The sequence below is a fragment of the Poecilia reticulata genome, linkage group LG13 (assembly GCF_000633615.1).
Source record: "Poecilia reticulata strain Guanapo linkage group LG13, Guppy_female_1.0+MT, whole genome shotgun sequence".
NCBI lineage: Eukaryota > Metazoa > Chordata > Actinopteri > Cyprinodontiformes > Poeciliidae > Poecilia > Poecilia reticulata.
The window spans coordinates 17,328,157-17,346,887 of NC_024343.1; the positions used below are offsets into that span (position 1 = coordinate 17,328,157).

General features: G+C 39.8%; 2 protein-coding genes across 2 annotated transcripts in view; one reads left to right on the forward strand and one right to left on the reverse strand.

The window, feature by feature from the left end:
• The window catches only part of arhgap35a (Rho GTPase activating protein 35a), a 76,020-nt gene extending 68,423 nt beyond the window's left edge, over positions 1-7,597 (reverse strand). Inside the window, exon 1 of the mRNA XM_008425740.2 lies at positions 6,846-7,597. The gene's annotated coding sequence lies outside the window, so the exon portion shown is untranslated. The remainder of the gene's footprint in view (positions 1-6,845) is intronic.
• A 4,405-nt stretch (positions 7,598-12,002) lies between these two features.
• On the forward strand, positions 12,003-16,821 carry ap2s1 (adaptor related protein complex 2 subunit sigma 1). Its single transcript, XM_008425741.2, has 5 exons — positions 12,003-12,182; positions 12,605-12,754; positions 13,755-13,868; positions 15,288-15,347; positions 15,468-16,821. Exons 1-5 carry the CDS (start codon positions 12,180-12,182, stop codon positions 15,567-15,569), a joined length of 429 nt encoding a protein of 142 aa, XP_008423963.1. The 5' UTR covers positions 12,003-12,179; the 3' UTR covers positions 15,570-16,821.
• The last annotated feature ends 1,910 nt before the right edge of the window (positions 16,822-18,731 follow it).

Consider the following 18,731-nt stretch of genomic DNA (forward strand, 5'->3'; position numbering starts at 1 on the left):
CAAGTTCTCGTTTTGTGTCAATCAGTACTTCTGGTGTCTTTTGAGATTAACCAGCATGCTGGGCTGTGTTAGCAGTCACATGAGCAACATCTGTGCATTCACACCATAGTCAAGTTTTAACATCAAGTTTTCACCATACTTGATTAAAAGAAAGTAAATGTCAAAGTGACAGTTCACATCTCTTGCTGTGACACGATGCAGTAGAACAGTTTAATCCCAAAAGGACTGTGTGTTCAGTAACCATGACAACCATTGATTGACCTCAGGTGAGCTGGGTCAGATGAGAGAACAATGAAGAAGCTCCAAGAAAACTTTTAGTTACTGAAAAAATGAGGGGGGTCTGGGGGGAGTCAGCTATTTATAACTATACGTAAACACAAAACACTAAATAATTTCAGGCCACATCAAACGACAACACACTTTTGCAGAGTCCCTGTTTCAAAGGAAAGAGTTCACAATATCAGGAATTATAAAAAGTTTTAAATATAAAAACGACAAAGCACAAAAAGTAGTAAGTAGCAATTTAAAAAAAATAATAATAATTACTTGTAAAACATGTCATGATATACCAATATTTTTTTCCTGCTGCGATAGAGAGAGCGAGAGCAAGACTTTCACCCGGTAAGACAAACACATGGAGAGATATCTTTTTCATACTGACTGCTAACAGAAAGTGGTTAGCAGGATATCCTTGGAGTTAGGTTGGACATTTACCCATGATGCAACACCGATTACTGATTTGGGACACCCGAATCAGCCATTTCTCCTTAACTAACTTCTCTCTGCTTTCCTCCTTAGGAGCGCTGCTGCCTTTTGATTTCTAGATTATTTTGATTGCACACTTTGGTCTGGCAAAACCATATATTAAAGAAACAGCTCTCTCACAAAGCGCCTCAACATCGCCTCCGTGTCTAGCATATGTATAAAATAAACCCAATTCCAGCAGAGGCTAAGGAATAAAGTTTTAAACGCCGTTCTTGCATCTTTTATTATGGTATTCGAATTGAAAATTTAACAGAATCAAATTAAAGTTTTACAAAAACCGGAGCTCGGCCATAGAACTTTTATCGGCGCATTTTTAAGATGAACTTCCAGCTGTAGAGGCTCAGCCTTCTTCTGTATGTTGAGAAGCATCAAAAACTGCTTGAGATAATAACGAGGAACGGAGCTTTTAGACGGGCTTTTATCTTAACACCAGTCATTTGTGTCATAATTAATTACTACCTACAACTTTTTATGACAGCATTTATTTCTTATAATTTAGCACTTCACTCTAACTTGTCAATTACAGGATCCAAGTTATCAGTTGCACCAGCATTAAAGGCAGACCCTCGGGGCGTTCGAGAGTTATCGCTTTTACAAGAATCAGATGACCCAAAAGTATCCCCCCTTTGGCCTCACATGAATGCATAATAAAACATACCGCTGCCCCTTTCCAGCTCCTCTCCTCACCTTTGACCCTGTGCCTCTCCACTTCTTCTGGCCCACCTCTTCCCTCCCACGCAGCCTCTCATCATAGGTGGACTTCCTACAGGAAGCCCAGGGGCGCCAACAGCGAGAATCTCCAGTGAGAAAGTTCAACAAAAAACATCACGGAGTCCCCTTTCTGCTTGCACCAACCCCAAATCTGACAGAAAAAGAGTGGATCTGAACATCAGGTTAACAAAAAATAAATAATAATTAAATCAGTGTCATTGAAGATTATAGACGCTGTCACGTTTATCTTTAAACGTTTGAATTTCAGTGGGAACTCCACCGTCTACAGTCTGTCATCGCATCAAGCCGTAAGCAGCAACACTGACTCATCCCAAAAATAATCAGATACCATTACACCCATTATGTGTAATGGGGGATGTGTTCAAGCATATCTAATCTTTTTTTTTTTTAAGTTAGTTCCCAAGGCAACCTGCCAACCCGGTTGAACTTTAAACCTGCAGAACATGCTGGAGCTGCATGCAGGTAAAACAAACTGTGTGTGAGCGACTTCGGCAGCACAAGTCCAACCTATTGACCTCTGAGCAGTGGCCTAATTTCACTGCCAGAGACTCAATCATAACATCTTATCTGCGGACGTGCTGACTCATGGAATTTGGTTGGGCCACAGCCGAGCAGCAGGGTTACTTATGGCCGACATTGATTGGTCGATCCATGAGCACAAACACCAAAAGGGCACATACCAGAGACACGGCCTGAAGCAGAAACTGGCAGCAGTTCGCTCGCGCTTTGTTTCACTCTTTGCTGCCTCCGAACTGACAGCCGACTTTGTTGTGTCACTCTTTTACTTTTTCTCGCTCTTCCCAGAATTCCCTGCACTCGGGCTCTGCATGGCTCTTCCACATTGCCACAGCCCCTTGTTCCTCTGTTGTGTAATTGGAGCTGGAATGGCAAAACAACGGCCGCTCGTTTCCAGAGGTCACCATTCCTCTGCGGCTCACATCCTGGTTCTTCGTCTCTATGGTCACACTAAGTCCAAATGCTGTGTTACTGTTGTTTTCTGATTTAAATGTGACTTAAAGATAAAGTAAAAGATGGCTGGGGGTTTTTTCTCAATAAAAATAAAGCTATGTAACAAAGTGTGGATTTCCACAGCAGGATTTATTTTACAAATGCAAAGTTACTGGAATGTTCTTGAAGAAACAAAAATGCTAATTCATTGTTATGTCTCCTGGGTTTGGTGACATCCCAACACGCTTAAGAATCAAGCAGATTCTTAAACGAGGAGATAAGTTGTATCTGAGCTAAAGTTCAACACTGATAACTCTTAATCTACGGATGCTACTGAAGATGGCGACATCAACAATGGCAAAGACTGTCTTCAGACCTTTAACTGGCACAAATATGTGTCCCATTGTTGCAGCTGTACAAAACACCTGTTTGCACCTCTAAAAGGAGGTATTGCATTGAAAACAATAATAAAAAAAAAAAACAGATTTATTCAAAAGGACTCAGATCAGTTCCCTTAAGCCTTATGTCAAGACACCAGAAGTAAGTGTGCGTGTGCTTGGAAGCTTGCACAACAAATCGAAGAACTGACTATGGCATGTTGTTCTACAGGGGGGGGGCAAAGTACATCTAAGCCAAGTCTGATTTTACAAAAGTGTCTGGATAGTAACTAAAGCATTTCTTCATAGCCACATAGAAAATATTTGCAGGATAGAGCACAACAGAAATGTCTTTGTGCTCCAAGATAATACACGTGTTGTGATAAACTGTAAGGTGATTTTGAGTTACAAAGTGAAACCAATCTACTTGGATCACTGGGTTTAATTTCGAATTATTTTCACGGTCATTTAATTTAAAGGACTAATGCAGAGGACTGTGTGAAGTCCTATAAATCATCTGCAAATTTGTAATGAGCTCGGGAGCAGAAACAGCGGGGACAGAGGAGGCCTCAGTTCGACTGACGCGGGCACACTTTCTAATGGAAATTCAGATACAATCATCCCAGAATGCACTTCTCCCTGCCTAATAATCAGGCACTAAAACAAGGCGGTCATTGAGAGGAGAGAGTGACTGTAATCTGGTCCAGAGAACTCCAAAGCTGACCACTATAATTAACTTCTTTTATGCACCAAACAGACTTCCAGGAAAAAAAAAAAATAATAATAATAATCACAAAAAATTCACTCTTTTGAACTACCAGTGGGGGGCGGGGGGTGGGCAGGGGGATTATGAAAGCACAATTTCACAAGTGGGGAAATTTGCCATGCTGGGTGTATGGAGTCAGCTCACGCTGACAGGTGGAACAGTTGTGAAATTTGCAAACGAGCAGGTAAGTGGCCTGTGATTTACTCAGCAGAGCACTGGTAAATAAAAGCTGGGGTTAATGTGGACAAAACATGAGGGAAGTAGTTGCTGTGAGGTTTATTATATCTCTCTTACTCTTTGATAAAATAAATTGAGCAAACCTAATGTCAGATTTTCTGGATCTCTGATTTGATAATGACAGAAAAAGTGTAAAAAAATTTTGCACCGATAGGCAAATCTGGGCCGATGTTGACATCCTGTTATGGACGATGACAAATGTTTACCGATATAATACATATTACATTATATATATATTGTGACACCTTAAAAAAAATTACCACACTGCTGACTTCACCACTGCTTATCTGCTTCGATTAAACTCCCAAAACTCCTTCGCTGCATCACTATGGGTGCGTTCACACTGCAGTCTGAAGTGACCCAATTCAGATTTTTTGGCAATGCCGATTTTTTTGCCGGGGCCGTTCACACTGCCAGTAAATACGATGCGTTCTGCAGTGTAAACGGGCAAACGACCTGAAAGTGTCCCGCATGCGCAGTAGAGGGCACCATAGCGTCAGGGTTCTCAATGTTCTGCCAACTGCCATAAAAAGAAGAAGTGCTCTATGTTTGCAGAAATAAACATGGAGTCTAGCGATGGAGCTTAGCTTACATATTTGAAGTTGTTGTCCGGCCGAAGCAGCATATTAACAACTTAATCCTCATATAGTCCGTCATGGTTGTTGTTTTTCTTCCTGCTTGCGCGCATCAGGACACAGAATAGTGAGATTTGTTGAGAATCGGTGACATTCAGTTCGGATGAATACGGTCTGGACGTTAGGTCGCATTTGAATCAGATACATGTCGGATATGGGTCACATTCGAAAAAGAATCCGACCTGTGCTGTTCACACTGCCATGAAAAGATCGGATACAGGTCGCATTACGTCAAAAAAAATCGGAATTGGGTTACTTCAGGCTGCAGTATGAATGCACCTATGACACATGACTAAGCAAATAACATGTGAACATCCTCCTCCCTTCTCTCTCAAGAATCAAATAGCAACAATAAGGAAATAACTACTGTTTGTTAATATCAGCCCAGTTTTATTAGTCAGAGAAATACCGATATGTTCAGAAAATGACTATCGATCGGTACCGATGTTAGTGCCGATATGTTGTGCATCCCTAGTTTTTTTCTTTTTTTTAAAATCAATTGACCAGCCAATCACAAATCAGTGCAGATTCTGGGAAAACTGACTAAATCTGAGTCTGTGAGTCTGAGTCTTTACAAACCACATTTCTTACTCTAATATTAAGAAGTAGAGAGAATTTGTTTTTTAAACTGCATGCCATACCCTGTTCAGATCAGGATCTATCATCCAGTGACCTCAGCAAAAACAAAACAGAAAAAAAAAAATGCATCTGCATCCCTGGCCTACATCCTGATGAGCCAAGTCTGCATCCTCTAATCTCAGGAACACGGTCAAAACCCAAGGCCTGCCATCTCGATCCACAGCCCTGAGGCAGAATGTCAGGGGTGAATGCGGCTAGCTAGCCTGCCGCCTGAACAAATGGCACAACTATTAGAGTAAGACGAGACTTCCCAGAGAGGTGTGACTGCATTGCAAAGGGCCCAATCAAGCACAGCAGAGGAGAGCTGACAGCTGCTAATGCATTTACCTGTGAGTACAAGAAAAAAAAAAAGAAGAAAAAAAGTCACCATCTTTCTGGGAAAATCTATACACGCATGCGTTTACTTAGTCTGCTTGGTCATCCTAATAGAGCCTGGATTAAATCTAAAAAAGAAAGACTTATCAAATGTACTCAGTCAAAACACGTCAGGCAAATGTGGGATTATGAGTCACTAGATTTGCCGGAACAAGCCGCCCCATCCACAACACATACAGTAGCACCAGAGACAACACACAATCAAATGACAAAGTTCCTGTTTTTTTTGCAAATGCCTCACTTATCACGCAATGACACAGCAGTAGCTGCAGCTACAACTCAAAGTCCCCCCTGCATGTTGATGACAGGCCACAGTTATCTCACCCTATGGGGAATACTTCACAGCCAGCATCCACTTGTAAAAAGAAAAGCACTCAAGTCCAGCAGAGGGACTCGAACAGAAAGGGAGTGGCTGCAGAAGCGATGACCAGCCTGCGTTGAAATAAAACCGTGACACATCAGTGAATGACCTCGCAATAAGAGAAAATGTTTGTGACAGCAATCGTTCCTAACTTGACTCCATCCTAAATCAATCCTAATATTAGAAAAGGCGTAATTGATGTGTGTGCCATCTGAAAAGATCTGAAGCAATTTGTCCCATAGAAAAGGGAAAATATAGAAATGCACCGATCGGCTTCTACCTGCCGAAACGACAATCTTTTTTTCACCTGATACAGCAAGGTGAAAAAGGCGTGCAAGGTTCATTTACAGTGGTTGTAGCTTTGAATCCTACAGACAATTACGAACGTACAAGAGTTGCCTCATTTGTTCTCAAAAGCATCCTTCCCTGGCACAGATCGGACTTATTCAAGTCAAAAAAGTCCATCAAAGAACAAGCTGCCGGTCAATGATCTTACAGACCATATATATAAATGGTGGGAGTTCTTCATTTTGATGTACATTCAATTTTGGAACAGCAATACACTCAGTCCACTTTATTTAATAAGACACAGTACAGATTAAGTAGCAAACATATGCCTCTGTAGCCATCATATCCTGCCCTTTAATGAATGCATGATGTTGTAGAGTTTCTCCAGGCCTGGCAAAATCATTCAAACAATTTAAAGGTCTGAGGTCCACATTTTTTACAATCTTCCTATTCCATATTGAAACCAGCATACCTTAGAGTGGCTGAATACGAATATAATAAACCCATGCATCATCATTAGGAAAAAAAAATCATTATTGCTACAACTAAGGGCTTCAAATCGTGCCAGCCTTGTGTGTGTGTGNGGGTTGACTCCCAGTTCTCTTCTTATTCGCAGGAGCTCAGCACAACACAAGCTGCACTCCTCAGAATACGATAAACACCCTAAAATATCGGCTTATTAAACTGATATGATAATGTATAGAAAGGAAGAGTCTACATACCACAAGCAGTCCCGTCGTCCCAGCTCTCGTTCACTCCGTTCTTCCTCTAACGTCGCTCCTCTGCGACTCACGGCCGGGGGAAAAGACTTTTTTAAAAAAAATATTTTTTTTACACAACACTCCCCAGAAACACTCGCATCGATTTTTTTTTTTTTCCGCTTTTCTAGTAAACACGCCGTCAGGCCCACTAGAGCTCATCCCCCCCGCGCTGTAGTCTGAAGTTTTCAGACATGAGCATTTGCACTTTCTCTTTCAGGAGAAAAAAACGGAACTCATTTCTGATTAAAAGCAGCAGCAGTTAAAAGAGAGAGAGAAAGAAAATCTTCCCAAAATAAAAGGAAAAAGTCCCGTCCTTTTCACATAGGCTGGAAATGTCTGGCGAGGAGAGAGAAAAAGAGGGGGGAAGGCGTTGGGAAGCGCTGTTTCGGTGTGTTTTCCCCTTCTTGGATCACCACCACGTTGTTTTCACCAATTATTGTTTCCTTTGTTGTGTCTGAAATAAAAATAAAAAAAAGAAGAAGAAACAAAACAAAACAAAAGAGTCCGTATGGAAGCCGTCTCGGAGCTCTGCCGTCATTTACAGCAACGCTATTTTCAGAGTAAGGGCAGCTCGTCGTGAGGCGCTGTGTTTTCCTTTCTCATGTTAAGCCCCTCTCTCAGGATAAATGCGTGACGTTGAGAACGAGCCGATTTTTTTCCCCCCTCAGCTTCCCCAATAATGGCGGACCGTCTCCTCTCCTATTCACGGAAAGCAGAGAGAGTCTCTCCCCTCCCAGCGGTTGATGCCACAATTACAGCACAAACTGCACAGCCCAACACAGCACTATAAATGTGACAAAAAGCATTATGGATGACATTTACTTTAGGCCAGGATGGCCAGAAATTGAGATGTATTTTTGATTTAATGATGTCTGAATAATTTTAAATAATGTATGACCTTTGAATTATTTTGAGTATTTAAATAAAGCGCATAAAAAGAAAACCATCGAGTAATCTCAACCCTACGTGGAAATTTTATCTCATTTTATTTTTTACATAGCTCTGGCTTTATGCCACAAATCTTAGTCAGGTTTTGTATTTTAGGATTCAATATTTTTTTCCTCCAGGATTTTCACTCTTCCGTATCTGCACCTATATCGTTACTGTTTTGTGGTCACTGGTTCAATTCAGATTATATATGTAGTGCAATTTCACAACAAATGTCATCTCAAGGCGTTTTACAAAAGAAGTAATTTCAGTTCAACATGGCTGTTTTGAAGGAAAGTTTTAAGGCTAGTCTTTATAATAGACCGAGTGGCTGCCTCAAATTCTGGGACCCAATCTGAGAGCAAAGTGTCGTGTTAGAAGAGAGCAATCAGAACTCTGATGTAAGATGGTGTTTCATTATTAAGGGCTTTATATATATATTTGTGTGTGTGTGTGTGTGTGAGAGAAGGATAATCTTAAACTCTATTCTGGATTTAATGGGGAGCCACTGGAGGTTCTTTTCAAAAACACTATACCCTTTTCTTTGTCTTTTTTATGCCAATAGGTAACTTTGCAGTCAACAAAAATCCCATTCAGAATTTCCCAAGGCTCCATCTTCATTCCCTATGATGCATAGGGAATGAGAATATGACAATGATAAGCTGCCGTAATAATGCAGATGATACGCAGCTCTACAATACGATGTCACCCCTATGAGCCCATCCAAGTACTGAATATACACACAGAACAAATCAGGGCATGGATGTCAAAATCGCCCTTTTATCATCTAAGGAGCATTTCTAGGAAAGAGGAACTAACGTCCCAGCATGATGTGGAAAAACGAATCCATGCTTCTACGCTTAGTTTAGTTACTCCAATAGTATATTCGTAGGTCTGCCCAAAGAAATCAATCAGGCAGCTTCAGATGATCCAGAAGGCTTCTGTTAAAACTAGGAAGTTAGAGCATTCAAACTTACTTCTGTAAGTTTTGAATGGTTTAGCACCAAAACACATCAAAGATCCGTTGTTGATGCATTAACCTTGCAGACCACTTTCCTGATAGAGAGCAGACGTCATTGTTCTACGCATGACAGCATGTTGACTTGATTCCGAAGCAGCAAAAAAGTCCAATAGGCAAAGTTTGAGTAACTTTTTTCCTTTCTCTATAAAAGAATAAATTGACTTTAATGTAAATTTAAAGCGCAGAAGCACACAAAATAAATTTCACATTTGTCTTTGTGAGTAATAATTCAAATAGGATTTGGGTTATTGCTTCTCGGGGAGCCTTTGCTTCGTCACGGCAGTATATCTGCAGTTTAGAAAAGGACTAACTGAGTATATTTTTGTTCCATTTCCCTCCCCGGGCCCCAGGGGTCACACATACCACTTCCGTTCTTTTACAGCTGATCCACATTCACACGTACAAAGTCAAACATTAGTCCTTCTCTGACATACTCAACCATCCCTCCTATGCTTCGCCCAATAAAGGATTCACCTGATAACTCCGACCTGAAGCCTGATTTAGATTCAGTGGCAGCAGAGAGGGGGAAATATTTCCTTCCCTAGAAAATCAATCATCTCAAAGGTTAGTCCTAATTACTTGAGTTGTGCTCAGAGTTCTCCACTTGATAAAAGAATTACAGTGACGGGGTTGGTACTTTGATAAGTTCAGCCAGTGAATGATGAATAATTCAATCTTCTGAGGATGTCAGCGGCGCTGTACTTTGGAGAAATGACTGCAGAGTCGCACAAGAGCTCAAACAGATGTTTAATGTCTCGTACTTGGAACCCTCTCCTGAATATTTTCTCCCTCGCTCTCTGTGAGTTCTCGAACTTCCTGAAATATGGCTTTTTGGGCTTTTGATCTAAAATCAGTTTAATGTTAAACTGTGCTTTATGTGGCTTTACAACCAACTTTATTGAGCTGTTATGTTATCGGGAGGAGAGTACGAGCGTTGATGGCATAAAATGTGACTTCCTGGCAAAGTAATGTTCAACTTGTGCTAAAAAAAACACACACACACCTACCGTCACATTACTTGCTGGGCTTTTAGCAATATTTGCATTATCCTGATTGCACAAAGCACGGTTAGCAGGGGTCAAAGTTTCAACTGAGCCCCCTGTCTCTGTTTCAAAGACCTTTCTCCTCCATTTGCTTTCCTTTCCTTCTTTTTCTCCTCATGTCGTTTTATAACGCAAAGCACCATCTAAGCAATTTCATCCTTGCTTAGAGATTACCACAGTAATGGCGCTTATATGAAGCCTAGCACATTGATGCCAAAACACAGCCGCAGGCACTGCATGGAAGAAAAACTTCCTTTGTCGAACCACTTGCAAGCTTCCGTAATCTTTTTTTGTTTTCTTTCGTTCTTTTGCTGTTCCACTTCAACTCTTCTCTGCATTTTGCAGCTGACATATTTCTGGGTCCCATAGGACGAGCACATTCCTTTCCTCACAGTTGTGCAATCCCTGACAATCACAGTCCACCACCTCCCCTTCTCCCTCTGACTCCCCATTCGCCCAAAGTTGCTCACAGGGCAAGCTGTCCAAACTGTCTGGGCAATGTTCTGTGGTGAGCTGGCAGCCCGGCCTGACCTGTGTACAAAAACCGAACCCTGGCTGGCGATGAAGGAGCGAAGCACAAATAACTTGTTTTAAAAACACGACAGAGCTACAGTGGACATGACAAATCGAAGCACCACTGGTAAAATGTGTTGTTGGAAAAACAGATATGTCAGAACTTTCTCTGTTTTTAATCTGACCCGTGCAACGAAAAACAAAAAGATAGTGGAAAAGGTAGAAAATAAGAATTGAGAATGAAATTTTAGAAGAGGGTGCTGTTGGACACAAACTGAGTATGTGTTCACTAACACCCACCACGTTTAAGCTCGCGTTAAACTGGAGGCGTTATTTAAAAGCGTGTCTCATTAGCCCCGAGTAACTTTCAGTGTTTTCAAAAAGGTTTTTCTCACATTTTCTTGGCCACATCTCAAAGCAAAAGCCACAGTCTACAAACAACTTCTAGTAATTTCATTGCCAGGAGGCATCAGTAAGAGGAAAACACAGAAAAACTAATGGGGCTTTAAACGTACCATGGAACATGGTCATCATCCTATTGAAGGAATATGTTTTAACAAGTGAAGAGAAAGAAACTGGTCACCCTAGCCCATAGCACTTATGGGTTAGGGTGGCAACATAGACCATTTCTTTCAAAGAACTTTAGCAAAGTGTACTGAAAGCCCTTTTGCAGATGTATTTTGATCTAATGAAAACAGTGTTGAACTTCATAGCCAAACTTCTGGAAGGTATTTAGGGAGCAAAATACCTGCACAACACTAGTCCCTCTGGAGGTGCCATCATGATTTTTCTTTTGTACTGTTTTTCTCCAGGTGTAACTGGTGGCTTAGTTATGAACAGTTCTCTGAACCAGTCAATGTTCAGTCTTTAGCTAGACAGTTGACAATTAATAATTTAACATAGGAGTCTAGAGTCCAGACTTAAATTAAATTTTTCTGAAGAGTGGGGCTGTTTAAGAACAAATACTAATGTGGCAGGAGTCTGTTCTATATTTTCACTAAAGTCTGTGTATTTAAATAAAAATTACAAAAATAGATGTTTTTAAAACTATTATTAAAACTGTTATAACTAGTTTGCTTACTTGTTTTGGAAGTAAGTGGTTGAAATAATTGTTACTTTTCTGTTTTAAAATTAGTTACTATATTATATTTTTACTGACACGTTCAGTAATGGTTTTGGCACTGTTAGAATTTCGTGCTTTCCTGTGCCGAGATGTGTCATAGTTTGGCTTCATATATCCTTGTCCATAACAAGAATGACATTTCTGTATTCAAAAAATTTGAAAGCTTGTAATAAAGCTGAAGTTGAACAGTACTGATATTCTACATATTCGTGTACGTAGCTACATATACAAATGAAATGTCAGAGCGGTTGTTTAATAATGGTTAATGTCTCAAAGAACTGTGTGAGAACATCCAAACAGCTCTTGTTGAATATCTGAGCCATTTCTTTCGGATCTGAAAAATAAAGCCGGAATTCCCGTATCTGCACCGCAACCAACGGATGGACTCATGTGACTGTTAACGCAACTTATTAAGAAATCGTCAAGCAGGATCTGTGGGTTTTGTAGTTCTGAAAATGATAGCGCTGAGTTCCTACCAGTGCAACAGAAACACGTTTCCCATCATGCAACGGTACTTTGGCGTAGCTTTGCACTTCCGGTTAGCTTGATAAGATAGCGGACGAGCGGTCAATAGAAGAAATACTGATGTGTTAGTGTAAAAGTGGTGCTTTTTCTGCTCAGGAACGCGCTATTCTGGAGCTCTCAAAGACTTTATTTGGGAAACGAAAATGGTAACTATGGCATTGCTTTGCGTTGCTGTGCTTTACCTAAAATGTCAGTTGGAGTTTGCTACCGTTGGACTGATAAGCTCTTCATTCAGTCAGCAGGAAATAAAAAATGTTAGCGATTTTTTTTTTTATTGACCTAAAGAGTTAAAATGTATACAATTGACCCAAACCAGTTTAAAAATATGTCTGGCTTTCTAATTGAACTGTTATGTTGCAAAATAAATAGCTGTAGTCATTTCACATTAGCTAGGCTAATAGCAGTTTTTAGCTACAACGACTTCTTTACAAACCTGTCCAGCTTTAAAACGTTCAATCTATATATGTTTTTGTCTTCCCATATTAAATTGCTTTGACTAAGTTGATATTTTGTATTTTTGTTGTAGCTTTGCTAATGTTTATCTTTCTCTTATCGTTTCCTCGTAAAGATCCGCTTCATCCTCATCCAGAACCGAGCAGGGAAGACACGGCTGGCCAAATGGTACATGCAGTTCGATGATGACGAGAAACAGAAGCTGATCGAGGAAGTGCATGCAGTGGTCACTGTCAGGGACGCCAAGCATACCAACTTCGTTGAGGTAAGGGGATTTGTTCACGTTTAACTTAGGTTACATTCTTTTGCGCAGTTTTCTCTCCAGCAGATTGATGGCTCTGAACATTTTCCCAACAGTGTTTGTTGTTAAAATATCTTGCTAAGAGTCTAGATTAACATAATTGCTGTTTTCCAACTAGTTGGTGCAAAGCTGCAGTCTCTGTGCTATGTGACTGTTGTTCTTATGGAAGAACAATATCTGTTGTTTTCCCTCAAAATGAAATCTGTAATCACTACTTGAAATGAAAGTATCCGCTGAAAAGAAAAGCTATTTGATACAGAAGACGCTTTAAATGTAAACGGCTTAAAATGTGAAATATTTCAGTTTAAATTATTTACGCTTTCATGTTTGTAAGGGTCCTGCATTAACCATTTTCATATCAAGCGAATAATTTACTTGTAGCTTATTGTACAGGGCATTAACATTTTTTTTAGGAGAGGCTAAAATTAGTCATAATTCACTCATTTTAGATTTTAAAGAGGATTATCATATTATTGCTTTCTTTGCATTGAAACGAGTAACGGTGTCTAATACTCACACACCTCAACTGCTTGGACACTTTAGTTTGACTTTATTAGGCAGACTATATGCTGTACATTGTATATCACGTTTTGCAGGAAAAAAATTTCCTCAAGAATCCTACAAATGTGCAAAAAAAAAAACAAAAACAAATCACCTTTGCCAAGTCATTTTCCTTTGGTAAATATTACTCATTAAACTCAAAGGGATCTGAGTTTTTGTACAACCTTGAATTGTGCAACCTCCAGTTCAAGGTTGATGCATCTGATGCTCCAAGCCATCAGACAGAAACAAAAATCTGACCTCGTTTTTTTTTTTTTTCTTTTCTTCATGCTGTGGATTTTATACGTTTATGCAACTTTTTTTATGGGGAAGCTGTGGATATCGGGCGCCGGTGAAAGTGCTGATGTTATGGAACGAGACGCTGAGTTACTACGAGTATTTCTTTGTTTTACCCCTCCCCCAGTTCAGGAACTTCAAGATCATTTACCGGCGCTACGCTGGCCTCTACTTCTGCATCTGTGTGGACGTGACCGACAACAACTTGGCATACCTCGAAGCCATCCACAACTTTGTGGAGGTAAGTAACTGAAACACACACGATGTAGACGGAGCATGTGAACTGTGATGATCTAGTTGTTGTGGTCTGCTGGTTTCCAGGAATGTCTCCAGAGGGCTTCTCTTTCTTTTTACTGTGTGTGTGTTTTTTTTTGTTTTTTTTAAGAATGTTTTCTGGTTTATTTACTTGCTGCATCTAAATGTCAAACTTTATTATTTCTCCAGTCAGTTGAAGTATTATCTCACTGTAAGGACATCAAAAGAGTTACTGTTACTGCCTGATGCCTTTATATCTGTATGGACCAATATTTCTGAAAAGCACTTGTTCATTATTTGCCATAAAGCATTAAGGCAGTTGTGAAGGTAAAATTTTCTGCAACCCAGAACTAGTAAGATGTACTTAATAAAGAGGCCATCCCGTGGGATTTGTTTTCGCAGAATTTTGTGAACACAATTTTTTCCCCATTGCTCCAACATAAGCAAAGTAAAATTGAAATGAATGATAGTTGAGCTATTCAAATTTATAGATTAAGTCTTAAAACAATGTAAAAACTACTTAAAAATGAAGTATAACCGATTTTACAACCGATGTAAGATGTTTGCAACATATTGTGATATTTTTGTCTTAAGTAATGTGTCTCTATCATTTAGTTAACTCCCTTCTGAAATTTCAAGCTTAAAGTACAATCAGGTTTTTGTTTTTCTTTCCTAAGACGAACAGTTGAGCATTTTTGTCTTGACTGCTCAGGAGTGAAGAAGGTCTTATAATTTACTGTTTGACCTTGACAGAGACATTTAATGTACAGAAATGCAGGATCCTCCTGTGTTATTCTATATGGCCACATCTAGAGAAAAAAGATGCACTCTTTTTTTCTGTCCTTTTTTTTTTATTTTTTAGATTCATTCATTTGGTGCTGTGGCTCGAGAATTCCATTATCTTTAATCCATTTAGACAAACGAGAGAAAAATGGGGCTTTTCCCCCCCCTTTTCTCTTCATATTCATAGACTACTCATCTGACGTGTACAGTTAAAAAAATGCAATAAGATGTTAGAGACACCAAATGAGTTCTGTCACATTATTTTAACAACAGGTTGAAATAAACATCTCTTCAAATGTAATATGTTATAAATGTGTTTCCTGCCTCTCCTTTTCAGTTTTTTTTTTATCGCTCTGGGATGATTATGTTTTCTTTGTCATACTGACGTGATGCACTGTAGCTCCATAGCCATTTGACGCACTGTTCGGTTTTGTGAAAAGTGGCTGATATTTTCAGTGCGCTGCAGCTTCTCCATCAATGTTCGGCGTACGAGCAATTTTAATGTAAAATTGCTTCCTGCCAGTAGAAGACAGAATTGACACTTTTGCAGATTCATGAAGTCATTATTGTGCTCAACATGCTATTAAATTAGCTTGTTTCAATCTTCTTCTTTTCCCTGAAGGTGCTAAATGAATATTTCCACAATGTGTGTGAACTGGACCTCGTGTTCAACTTTTACAAGGTGAAATTGTTTTTCCATGTCGACATTTTGTGATTGTTTTACAACCCGAATGCAGCACAGATGACAACTCCTTGTGTGTGTGTGTTTTTTTTTTTGTCTACTTCCTGCGTGCGTTTCAAGGTGTACACCGTGGTGGACGAGATGTTCCTGGCAGGAGAGATCAGGGAGACCAGTCAGACCAAGGTCCTCAAGCAGCTCCTCATGCTCCAGTCACTAGAGTAGAAGTCGATCCCTCTTCCCCCACTCATCTGCAGCCCCTGGCATTCAACCCTAGCTTCTCCGTGTTTTATATAGCTCTCAAAAGCAACCACGTCTCTCTCCTGCCACTCCTTCAACGACCGCAGGGAAGCAGCGTTTTAGAGAACGTAGCCAATATTGTCTAAATATTGATATTTGAGGTAAACTACACTGCTTGCCGTCGAAAAAAAAATAATACTTTGCAATATTCTGTACACGTGGAACAGCTATTGTTGTCAGTAGGCGAACAGAAAAAACACTTGTATTTGTTACTGTTTGAAATCCTCATTAAGGTGCAGCCATGTTTGTGTTCTGTCTCAGCCAGCGGGTGCAGAAACTAGTTATTCTGTGTATTAACAAGTAAATCGACTCATTTATCTCTGTGCACTGTGGAAATCAGTGTAAACCTGTTAGCCCCAGTCCCTTTTTGTTGCTCTTTAACCTATACATTTATGTAATGGCACTACTTTTAACTAACAAGCACCAGAAATAAAAAATAAAAATGAGGACCACAGATGGTAATGAAAGCCTTGTAGTCAAAAAGCAATAGCCTCGGGAGCGTTACAGTATTCTTCAAGGCTCATTTGCATTTTTTATTCAACTCTCGCTGCAAGCGGACGACGAGTAGAAATCCATTTTAGAGCGATTAACTCAGCACAGCGACTTAATCCTACTCGAATGGAGTACCGTTTCAACGTTATGCTAACCTGTGCCGTGTCAGGCATCCTTCAGGGCGGCGGATGACACGATGGATTATCTCTGACTGAATTTTCATTTCAACAAACGGTGCTTGTTGGGTCCCTCTCAAAACACTTAAAATGGAGACCAAACTTAAGACATTCAGCGTATTTTCCCCATAAGGCAGTAATGTGATGTTTGCTCAGTGCGGTGTGTGTAAATACAGTGCATCTTGTCGTCGAGTATTATGAAATGAAGTCGTACAGAGTCGTACATTCCTCTGGCTCTCCATAAAGCGAAATTGCATTTTAAGCTCCCTCTTGCAGTCGTAAACGATCTGCTTTTATACATGTCTCTGCTGGAGTTAAACGCCTGTGAAATTGAAAATGTCATTCTAATTTTAACCATATCCAGTCGCACAGTTGATTTCACATGTCGACAGACGTTTTGTTATCGATCGAATCTGCCGCTTCCTTTCTTGTGAACCTTATAAGATGTCTCCAATTCATCACCTGTATGTCCCATTTTTGTGTAAATAAACAAAAAATTGACCAAACTGTTATTAGTATGACTTATTATGTCACTAAATGATTGGACTGCCATGGAAGCATCCATTTACCTGCGCCTTTTACACTTTGTCACAATTAAAGCTATATACTTCTGTGTTGTTTTTTTTAAAGGGATTTTAGACACAAAGTAGTGTTGATCTCAAAAAAAAAAAAGGTCAAAAAAAAAAAAGGTCAACATTTTACAAATAAAAATGTAAAACGTGTTAGGCGCATTTGTACCAAAAAAGTTTACCAAGACGAGTCTTTTAGGTAGTAAATAGACCACATGAGTGTAATTTAATCAGAGAACAGCTGTATTTATATTTAAAAGGGCTCAGGGGCTCTTAAAAGAAAATCAATGAACAAACAGATCAGGTATACAGTTGTGGGGAAGTTTCAAGCAGTGTTGGGTGTTAAACCTGTTTGCCTTTTTTTTTTCTTTTTTTTTTTTACATTTAATGGCGGCACAGTTGAAACCTTCAAGTTTACTTTCCCATATCCCTTTCAGCAGATAATCCAGTGGATAACTTTCTAAAATACAAGCTCCCATTAAAGTGAAAGTTGAGTCTGGTAGGAAGAAATCTCAGTGGAGAATTGCTCAACTAGTGAGAAATGAAGGGGGGCCAATTGTCGAAGGGCTGAGTGAAAATGCCGCAAAACTTCAGTATGAAAACTACAAGGACAGGCTGCAAAGCTACCGTTCAACACCAAGGGAAATGTTCTAAGCTGAAATCATTGACAAAAACATCAACATTGCTTGTGCCTTGTTTGCCACAGTTTACGGATTGACAATCCCTCCTGCGACTGTACCGAGATCCATTAGACCAGAGCTCACAGTAGATCTGAAAATGTTAACACTGCTGCTCACGTTCTCACTAACGCAATAGGAAATGGAATGGGTCACTCCGGTTCTGAAGTCCTTCAACTGGCTCAGAGAGAATGGACTTTAAAAATACACTGCTCAAAAAAATAAAAGGAGCACTTAAAGTGTTCCCTTTATTTTTTTGAGCAGTGTATTTTAGTTTATAAATCACTGAACAACACAGCACCAAAATACATGAAAGTCCTGTTGCCATGTCAACCTTCCAGACCACTCAGGTCTTCTGGCTCTACTCTACTCTGCATCGACAGAACCAAACACGGAGACGCAGCATTTCTATGCCATATATTACTTTTTGGTTTTGTTCATTGAATTGCGTTTTTCCAGTGAAAAGCACTTTGACTTGGCTTGTTGCTGAAATGTGCTACAAAAATTATTATAAAAAGTTCTGTTCATCAAAGACCGACTGCCCACCTAAGCTGACAGGCAGAACATTAATCAGACCGCCATATCTCTGGAGGAGCTGCTGAGATCAACAGCTTAGGTTCGTTTGGCAGCGCAGTGAGTCATGCACGTCGCATCCTGTTTTTATGGAAGAGTGGCAAAAAGAAATCCAGAGGAACTTGCTGGTGCTCTGGTCAGATGAGCAGTACATGTAAAATGCTGAGTGGTGTGGAAAACTAAATTTGCACATCACCGCCATGAAACGTGGTGGCAGCATCATGCTGCTGCAGAGATGCTTTTCTTGTAGAAAGGAAGAAAACTGGTCAAAGTTGATGGCTGAATAAATGGAGGGCAAACCTGAAAAAAAAAATTTAAAAGATACAAATGACCCAAGACTAAGGCAGAGGTTCTACTTCCTGCGTCTTACACCTAAACAGAATAAACAACATTTTAGAACGATCCAGAACCTAATTTTTTTTCTTCTGTTTGTAAACTGAGTTTTTAGAAGAGTGCTTTACAAATAAAATGTATTAATCTTTGGCATGACTTAAACTATAAAATCCTACTGAAACCTCTTAAAGTTACCGATTTTAAAACTTTTGTTATTTTGGCAAGGCAGAAATACGGGCAAAATATAAGGAGCAGCCAGCATTTATC